Source organism: Garra rufa, chromosome 3 (genome assembly GCF_049309525.1).
Source record: "Garra rufa chromosome 3, GarRuf1.0, whole genome shotgun sequence".
NCBI lineage: Eukaryota > Metazoa > Chordata > Actinopteri > Cypriniformes > Cyprinidae > Garra > Garra rufa.
In genome coordinates, this window is record NC_133363.1 from 32918862 (window position 1) to 32929683 (window position 10822).

At 35.1% G+C, this 10822-nt stretch overlaps 1 protein-coding gene across 1 annotated transcript; it reads right to left on the minus strand.

The window, feature by feature from the left end:
• Positions 1 to 3864: 3864 nt before the first annotated feature.
• Positions 3865 to 10811, minus strand: cdkn2aip (CDKN2A interacting protein). Its single transcript, XM_073835953.1, has 4 exons — positions 10706 to 10811; positions 9964 to 10210; positions 7757 to 7875; positions 3865 to 5139 (listed from the first exon to the last, which is right to left on the minus strand). Exons 2-4 carry the CDS (start codon positions 10206 to 10208, stop codon positions 4568 to 4570), a joined length of 936 nt encoding a protein of 311 aa, XP_073692054.1. The 5' UTR covers positions 10209 to 10210; positions 10706 to 10811; the 3' UTR covers positions 3865 to 4567.
• Between the last annotated feature and the right edge of the window lie 11 nt (positions 10812 to 10822).

Sequence of the window (10822 nt, forward strand, 5' to 3'; positions counted from 1 at the left end):
CTCAGGAGCATTTATATTGCTTGTAGATGTTACTACACTTTGAGTGACGTACCTGTGGCAAATTCAATTGAATGGGTATGATTTTTTTTTAAAAATTTTTTATTATATTTATTGCATTTTCATTATAATACAAAAATAACAAGACATCGTCATACAGCAACAAAAACAAAACAAAAACAAAGAACACAAATAGCTCAGACTTTAAATAACACAGGATTACCTCATATAAAACAGATAAGGAGAAAATGCAGATGAAGCAATGCGTCCATTAGGAATACCCAACAACAATGAGACTGGGTCAAAATCCAACTGTATATTAAATATCTTTTCCATTTCCTCCAGCACCAAAAAACAATACCTTTGCAGTATGTTACATGACCACAGACAATGTGTTAAAGTACCAACTTCAATTTGACATTTTAAGCACATTGGCGATGTAGAGGGAATGGGTATGATTTGAAAAGGCACACACATCTTAGTAAAAGGTTGAAAACCTGAAGGCTGAAAATGCATATCAGAGCAAAAAACAAAGCCCTGAGTTCAGAAAAAAATCTTCTGCATTGAAGGTTCACGTATGCTCCCACTAAGTCAAATAATGAGAAAGAACCAAATTGCATATCACAGCTATGCAGATGATACCCAGATTTACCTAGCCTTATTGCCAAATGACTACAGCCCCATTGACTCTCTCTGCCAATGCATTGATGAAATTAACAGTTGGATGTGCCAAAACTTTTTACAGTTAAACAAGGAGAAAACGGAAGTCATTGCATTTGGAAACAAAGATAAAGTTCATAAAGTAAATGCGTACCTTGACACTAGGGGTCAAAAAACTAAAAATCAAGTCAAGAATCTGGGTGTGATTCTGGAGTCAGACCTCAGTTTCAGTAGCCATGTCAAAGCAGTAACTAAATCAGCATACTATCATCTCAAAAACATTGCAAGAATTAGATGTTTTGTTTCCCGTCAAGATTTGGAGAAACTTGTTCATGCCTTTATCACCAGCAGGGTGGACTATTGTAATGGTCTCCTCACCGGCCTTCCCAAGAAGACCATTAGACAGCTGCAGCTCATACAGAACGCTGCTGCCAGGATTCTGACTAGAACCAAAAAATCAGAGCATATTACACCAGTCCTCAGGTCCTTACACTGGCTACCAGTTATGTTTAGGATAGATTTTAAAGTACTTTTACTTGTTTATAAAGCACTCAATGGCCTAGGACCTACATACATTGCAGATATGCTCACTGTATACAAACCTAACAGACAACTCCGATCACTAGGATCGAGTCAGTTAGTAATATCAAGAGTTCACACAAAACAAGGGGAATCCGCTTTTAGCTATTATGCCGCCCGCAGTTGGAATCAGCTTCCAGAAGAGATCAGATGTGCTAATACATTAGCCACATTTAAATGCAGACTGAAAACTCACCTGTTTAGTTGTGCATTTATTGAATGAGCACTGTGCTACGTCCGAACAGATTGCATTATTTTATGTATAATCATTTTACTGTGCAAATTAATTTTAAAATCTATTTTTCTGTTTTTATTGTTGTTAGTGTGCTACTGTTTTAATTAATTTAAATCAATTTTAAAATCATTTAAAATGTTCTTCTGTTTGTGTGATTATTATTTAAAATTTTTATGACTATGATTTTTATGCTATTCCTCTTATGTACAGCACTTTGAATTACCATTGTGTATGAAATGTGCTATATAAATAAACTTGCCTTGCCTTGCCTTGCCTATAGTCTCCGTTACCTTAATGGAAGAAGTTTGAAACAACCAGGACTCTTCCTAGAGCTGGCCTCCTGGCCAAACTGAGCAACTGATGGAGAAGAGCTTTGGTTAGACTGGTGATCAAGAACGTGATGGTCACTCTAAAGAAACCCTCAGATTGTGAGAAACAAGATTCTCTGGTCTGATGAACCCTAATACCAAGCATCATGTTTGAAGGAAACCAGGCACTGCTCATCACCTGCAGAGTAGTATTCCAACAGTAAAGTGTGCTGGTAGCAGCCTCATGCTGTGGAGCTGTTCATCAGCGGCAGGGACTGAGGGACTCGTCAGAGTAGAAAAAAATCTCAGTGCACCAAAATATAGAGACAGCCTTAATGAAAACCCAGTCCAGAGCATTCAGAACCTCAGACTAAGCAGAAGGTTCACCTTATAATGATCCTAAGAAATCCCAAGAGTGGCTTATAGACAACTCTGTAAATTTCCTTGAGTGGTCCAGCCAGAGATTGGGCTTGAAACCAATTATTGGAGAAAACATTTCTGGAGAAACCTGAAAATGTGCGTCTGACCCCATCCAAGCTAACAGAGCTTGAGAGGTGAAGAGGTGAGGAAAAGAATGGCAGATAATTGCCAAATGCTGATGTGGAAAGCTTGTCGCACCATTACAAAAAAGATTTGAGGCTGTAAAGGTGCGTTAGCAAAGTAATGAATACTTATGCAATGTATTTATTTCAGTTTTTTTGTTTTTAATAAATTTACGAAGTTGTGACAATTCTGATTTTGCTTTGTCATAACGGTGTTTGGAGTGTAGATGGATGTGGAAAAGGTAATTTAAAGCAGTTTAACATAAGGCAGCAACATAAAACGTGAAAAAAATTTAAGGGTATGAATTCTTTTGCATTGCAATGTATGTGGACTCTTGTTAAACATTTAGGTAACACTTTATTTTAAGGTCTAATTCTCACTTATAACTAATTGCTTATTATCATGCATATTAACAGCATATTGGATGTTTATTAGTACTTATAAGCTCATTTTAATGCCTTATTTTTTATGACCATGTTCTAGATCCCATAAAGTTAACAACTACCCTACTTATAATTAATAAGCAGCAAATTAGTCGCTTATTGAGGGAAACCTTTTAATAGTAAATATGTGACCCTGTACCACAAATCCATAAGTAGCACTAGTATTTTTTCATTAGTAGCACGGGTATTTGTGGCAATAGCCAAAAATACATTGTATGGGTCAAAATTGTATATTTATCTTTTATGCCAAAAATCATTATGCTATTTAGTAAAGATCATGTTCTATGAAGATATTTAGTAAATTTCTTAGTGTAAATTGTTTTGTTTTTTTTGCACCCTCAGATTCCAGATTTTCAAATAGTTGTACCACAGCAAAATATTGTCCTATCCTAACAAATCATACATCAATGGAAAGCTTATTTATTAAGATTCCAGATGATATATAAATCTCATTTAAAAAAATGTCCTTTATGACTGGTTTTGTGGCCATGTGACCCTATTCTAAAGTCTTACAAACATTAAAATTTTCATTTGCAACTAAGAATTCGTAAATCCAGAAGTATTTATCTGTAGGTCAATTAGTGAAAATTGGCAATTCTGAACTGTTTTAACTGGCTCATGTTTTTGTAACATTTTAATAAATGAAATTTTGGGGGATTTTTTGGGGGGATTCATGAGGGTCTTGGGATGATTTGTGCCAAGTTTAATGTGAATAGCTTTGGAAGAGTTTTTCCAATTGAAAATAGCGGAAAATTCACCTAGGGTTAAATGTACATCTAGAAGCTTTTGATTCAGACTTATAACTAAAAAGCAATTGTACTTACCATAACGTCATGTAGTGCCTGGTTTGGAACCATCCCATCAAGTTTGAGATTTTTAGAGATTCACGATTTTTTATTTTTAAAATGTCACTACCAAACAAAACAAAAACGTACAGACATGTTACATCTTCTTATGAAATCAGAATATAACCCAAGTTAAACCTCAAGTAAAGCTAGCAGTTAATTTAACCAAACATTTACACTTCACTGATATGCCTGCTTGAACATTGAACACTGGTTTGAAACAGACGGCAGTTTTTAACTGACATTCAAAGAACAGCAACAACATTACCAAACCTCATCACAGTGTATGACCAAGAAAGTGGTTATGACATGTATTAATAAATAAAAACTGTCCAATATATGGGAAGCAAGGGAAAATATATATATATATAAAAAACAGTATTATGAAATTAAGATAACAAGCTAACAATAAGATTGTATTATTACTGTTTTATTATTTACTGTAATATTTTCTTTTAACAATCAAAACTCAGTCTAACCATTACAATTTGATGTATTAATCAAAGAATTATTTTTCTGAATATTATCTTTTTGAATATTGGACATGGACAAATCCAACCACTGTCAACTGCAGACTGTATATTCTCGATGTAATGATTTAGAAATAAATAAAACAAAAGTTATTGACATTTTAGCAATTAAAATAGCAGCTTTTCAAACCACCAACATTTTTCAAGGTCAGACTGAACTATGACCACAGTTATGGATGTTCAACAACCATGAAGATCTAAACCATCTAAACTTCAAAACCACAAGCGAGACTCCAAAGCAACAGCATAAGCACTTTACAAGGCACACAACTCTTATCGCTTTTACAAACAACTACAAACCTACCGGTCCTTCTCCATAGTGCCATTCTGAATGAGGATAACTAAAATCTGAACAAATGAAACTCTTTGGAACTGCAGTGGAAAATGTCGCCATAACCGAATCTACAACTTGTGGCAGAATGAAACTCTACTGGTCTTCCTGAAAGGGGTAGCTGAGAGCTGGAGGGAAAGCCTGGCTCCTGGACTGTTCATCCAGCAAAACCAAATCGTCAACGTCTCTACCTCTGAACCTGCGACGGCAAACTTTCACTGTCACTTTTTGCCCTTGAAATACTTTGAGTGCTTCTTTGGAGGCCATTGCCTTGGCGGCACACTCATCACGACCGTAGCCTGTACCCATGTAGACGGTGCAGCAGCGCAGTTCACAAACCTGTCCTTCTTTCTGGGTACGACCTATAGGCAGGTCAGGAATGTCTTTGAGTGGCACAAACACACAGGTAAGACTGGCCTTGCATGACTCCACACAACTGCGCAAGATTTCAAAGTGTTCCAGGTTGGGGCCAAAGCCACCAGCAGACACAAGCTTCCAAGCAACTGCCTTATAGAGTCGATTAAAAAAGGGCTGGTGTTCTGTAGGAGCCCCCGGTGGAGGGCTCGATTTCAGAGTACTGGCAGATGGGCGCCCAACAGTCTTCGCATGAGCTTTGACGTCTGTATCACCGGGTTTAGCCTTCTTACTCTGGTAATCAGCATCCACTGCTACAAAATACAGTTAAAAGTCAGTGTAAATCAGTATTAAATCCTTCTGTATTACTCTAATAAAATATGTTAACCACAACTGCTTTCAACATTAATAATATGAAATGTTTTCTTGTGTAACAAATCAGCATGTTATAATTATTTCTGAAGGATCATGTGACACTGAAAACTGGAATAATGGCTACTGAAAATTCAGCTGTGGGTCATTGCGTGTCAAATCAACCAAATTTCAAATCTTCCCCTGAAGAAAGAGAGACATGTATAGTGATGAAAGCCAAAATATTAAATGTCATGGATGAATAATTACTGAATAATCCACTATTTTGTAGAGGTAGGTCAAAATGCCAATTTTCACCTTAGATTTAGAATCAAGTTACAGGGGGTTAAAATGACTTCAGAAAGATGGCAGCATCATTATATTATATTTGCACAGAGATTGTCCAAAATTATTCATACCTCTGGCAAATTCTTACTTAAAGTTACTTTTATTCAACCAGTTTGGTTTTTTTTTGGGACCGGAAATGGCACAGGCTTCTTCCAAAAGATAAGACGATGTACAAGAGGAAATAAATAGTACTCAGCTTTTATTTACATTTGAACAAAAAGTGGCATGTCCAAAATTATTCATACCCTTTGCAAACTGTCACAGTCTATGGGAAAAATCAAAGTTCAATACCATTCCAAATAGTCCTCTGTGTTCTAAAGCATCCTAATTACCCTGATTCATTGGGAACAGCTGTTTTAATCAACTCAACAGGTGAAGGACAACACTGAGGACCATTGTGGCTGCTCACAAGTCAGGAAAAGGCTATAAGACCATATCTAAATGTTTTGAAGTTCCAGTGGCTACAGTGCAAAGTATTATTAAAAAATAAAAGACGTTCCGCACTGTGAAAAATCACAGAGAACGTGGTCGAAAGCCAAAAGTGACACCTGTGCTGGCCAGGAGGATAGTGAGAGAGGTAAAAAAGAATCCAAGGATCACCACCAAGGCCATCCTGATGAATCTGGGCTCTGCTGGTGGCAACATCTCAAGCAGACAGTCCAACGGACACTGCACACCGCTGGGTTCCACGGACGCAGACCAAGTAGGACACCAATTCTCCAGATAAGGCACACAAAAGCCCACTTGGCCTTTGCAAATGCTCATCTGGACAAAGAAGACGACTTCTGGTCTTTTGTTTTATGGTCAGATGAAACAAAAATTTAATTGTTTGGCCACAATGATGTAGCCTTCGTTTGGTGTAAAAAAGGAAAAGCCTTCAACCCTAAGAACACCATCCCCACTGTCAAACATGGTGGTGGGAACCTAATGTTTTGGGGGTGTTTTTCAGCCGGTGGACCAGGGAACCTAATCACAGTAAACGGCACCATGAAAAAGGAGCAATACATCAAAATTCTCAACAACAACATCAGGCAGTCTGCCTTGGGCACCAGTGGACATTTCAGAACGACAACGATCCAAAACACACAGCAAAAGTCGTGAAGAAATGTTACCAGACAAAAACATTAGCGTTTTGCAGTGGCCCAGCCAGAGTCCTGACTTAAATCCAATTGAGAATCTGTGGAGGGAGCTAAAGATCAGGGTGATGGCAAGGAGACCCTCCAACCTGAAAGAGCTGGAGCTCATCGCTAAAGATGAATGGGCAAAAATACCAGTGGAGACAAGCAAAAAGCTGATCAGCAATTATAGGAAGTGTGCTGTAATAGCCAATAAAGGCTTTTCTATTGATTATTGAGAAGGGTATGAATAATTTTGGACATGCCACTTTTTGTTCAAATGTAAATAAAAGATGAGAAATATTTTTTCCCACAATGATGCCTCTTGTACATCGTCTTATTATCTTTTGGGAGAAGCCTGTGTCATTTCCGGTCCAAAAAAACTTGCTGGTTGAATAAAAGTAACTAATATCTCTGGAACCAAATCTCATAGAGCTTTAAAAATAAATATGCCAAAAGGAAAGTTTATTAAGACTCAATACATAAAAGGGCATTCAAATGTCTTTAATACTGCTTGAGTTACAGACATGCAAACTTTGGAGAAAAACCTGAAAAGTGCAGTTTCCCCATTTCTGAATGGTCACCATTGGCACATAATGCAACAAAGAGTGCTAAAGTCAACATATTTTACTAATATAACTACCAATCTCTGTGTAAAAATAAGATAATGAGGCTGTCATCTTTCTGAAGTCATTTTTGTAATTTTGTAACTTGACTCTGAATCTAAGGTGAAAATTGCCATTTTGACCTCCCTTTACAAAATAGTGGATTACTCAGTAATTATTCATCCATGACATTTAATATTTTGGCTTTCATCACTATACATGTCTATCTTTCCTAAAAATAAATATTAGCAAAATCAAAAATTTGAGCTGGGGACCTCTGGTTGAGTTGACACGGAATGACCCCTTTGCCATCACAGGAATAAATGAATTTTAAATTATATTAAAATGGAAAATAGTTATTTATATTGTTAAAAATATTTCATAATGTTAATATTTTAGATGTATTTTTGATACTCTTCTTATTTTAAAGCATTAAAAAATTTACCATCCACAAACATTTAAATGGTAGTGTACAATAAATCAATGACACACATTAAAAATAGCCCATTTACCTGAAGCAGGTCTTTTTGTTTTTCCCATGATTTCATCTCTAGTTTTTCGCTCAGGGGCGTCAGTCACAGTGATTCCTTCTGCCATCTCATTTACCTTGTCCATTACAGGCTGTGGATATCTGCATTAGGGTCAATGACAAATAATTGTTTTCTCAGTAAAAAAGGAAAAATCTTCAAAAAAAATCTAATCTAAGAAAAAAACATGTGCCAAGTTATTAGAAATGTATTAGAAGTGTGGTGTGGCTATTATTTGTGACCCTGGACCACAAAACCAGTCGCAAGTAGCACAGGTATGTTTGTAGCAATCGTCAACAATATATTGTATGGGTCAAATTATAAATTTTTTATGCCAAAAATCATTAGGATATTAAGTAAAGATCATGTTCCATGAAGATATTTTGTCAATTAAATCATCCCATAAATATATGAAAACATATTTTTGATTAGTAATATGCATTGCTAAGAACTTCATTTAGAAAAATTTAAAGGTGATTTTTTTTAATATTTAGATTGCACCCTCAGATTCCAGATTTTCAAATAGTTGTATATTGTCCTATCATAACAAACCATACATCAATGGAAAGCTTATTTATTCAGCTTTTAGATATATGCCTGATGTAAAACCTGATTATGACTGGTTTTGTGGTCCAGGTTCACATTTGGTGGATGTTTTTCAAATACTAATATACTAATAACAAATAAAACAAATTGCTTTACTATTTTTCTCCCACCAAAAGTAATAAAAGACTGTGTCAGACTGTTTCCTTTTTAAAGAATTTAATGCTTTTAATCTTTATGGTATCAGGGCAGTTCTATGACCTTTACATTTTCTACTTTACGTGCTTACAAGGAACACACAAATTTATTTCAATACTACAATATTAACTTTAATAATAGAGATTAAAAAAAAAAAAATTAAGTAAGTTTATGTATGCATTGCTCCCTGCCTTCCAAAAATTTTGGGTCAGAAAGTTTTTTAAAATATTTTTTAAAGAAGTCTCTCATTCTCACCAAGGCTGCATGTATTTAATCATAAAATATTGTGAAATATTACAACAAACTTTATATATTTATATATTAATATTTTTACTACTTCTTATTTTTAAAAAGTGTTGGAAAGCGCTTAATATTTTTGTGAAAACTAAAGAATATAACATCACAAAAGAATTTATTTGAAACAGAAATATTTTGTAACATTATAAATGTCTTTATTGTCACTTTTGATCAATTTAATGTGTTTTTGCTGAATAAAAGTATCGATTCTTTAAAAAATTAATGTAACAACCCCAAACTTTCAAACTGTAGTGTTTAAAATAAATAAATTTGGAAAAAATGATAAACAGTTGAGGTTTCAAAAGTTTACATACAGCTTGCAGAATCTGCGAAATGTTAACTATTTTACAAAAAAAGAGGGATTATACAAAATGTATGTTTTACATATAGTCCACATAAGAGAAAATAATAGTTGAATTTATAAAAATTATTCTGTTCAAAAGTTTACATACACTTGATTCATAATGCTGTGTTGTTACCTGAATGATCCACAGTGTTTTTTTGTTGTTGTTTAGTGATAGTTTATGATTCCCTTGTTTGTCCTGAACAGTTAATCTGCCTGCTGTTCTTCAGAAAAAAACTGTTCTGTTTCTTCTTTCCAACAATGACTGTATGATTTTGAGATCCATCTTTTCACACCGAGGACAACTGAGGGACAACAACTCCTATGCAACTATTAAATATTAGAGGTTCAAATGCTCACGATGCATTAAGAGTCAGGGTGAAAATGTTTTGAATTTGAAGATCAGGGTAAATGTAACTTATTCTTATCTTCTGGGAAACATGCAAGTATCTTTTGTAGCTTCTGAAGGCCAGTACTAAATTAAAAAATATATGATATTTAAGCAAAATAAGAAAAATGTACACATCTTCATTCTGTTCAAAAGTTTACACCTCTGGCTCTTAATGCTTTTGACTACATGTTAACATCTTCTATGTGAAATATCTTATTCAGGTCAGTACTAAATAAAAAAAATAGCATGCATTTTGTAAGATCCCTCTTATTTTGCTAAAATAAGTAATATTTTGCAGATTCTGTAAGGTGTATGTAAACTTTTGACCTCAACTGTACATGTCATTGACCCATTAACAACTGAAATAAATGAATTTTGCGTTTATGAAAAAAAAAAAGAAAATCCAAAAATGACATTTACCGACAGCCCAAAAATACATGGTTCGACCAAACCATGGACAGAGACAGAAGTCTATCCAAACTAGAACTTGGGATCCCAGGTTGGATGGTAGGAAAGGCCTCCATATTTCGCAGGACAAACTCTTTTCTGGCATTCCACTGTTTATTTGTCTCACAGGGTCCTCTTAAAGATTCAACCCAGTTCACCAGGTGTGGATTCTGACTGAGGAACTCAGAGACGATATCTCCTTCTCTCTCCGCTGCCATCACTGCAAAAATGTAAAACAATCAAAAGTTAGTTTAGCAAGTTTATAAAAAAAAGTGTCCTACACAGCAGGTTCAGGGCCTGATGGCTGTAATCTAGGCATGTTTCCCAGCGACAGACAAACAAACACTTCAACAGTAGTTAGCAAGATATTTAATGCTGCAGACTTGACAGTTTACACATAAACATAAGTGTGTATTTTAATTTACATTAGTGTTACATCAGTGTTGAGTTAACTGTAGCAGTTTTAGGCTTGTTTTCATTCGAGTTCGCACAGATTGTTATTATAAATTATCACGTTATAACTACCAAAGCATTTTACTAATGTATTATAATTACAATTTTGCTAATCCTGTAGGGATTTACATGACTCTAATCTCACTTTTAATGAGTCTAATGAGTCGTTATGTGCAATCAACATATGTAATGTAAATGAAACAGCAAAACACACGCACATAAAACTACTACATGTCGGTAAGACAAAATAAGCACTGTTTACCTCTAAATATATTCTCTGCAAATGATTCCTCATCAGCTGTATATGGTAAAAATATAATGATAAATGTGAGTGTAGTGGAGCTGGCTGAGCAGCACTTCCCCTGTCGCGCTCGGGATT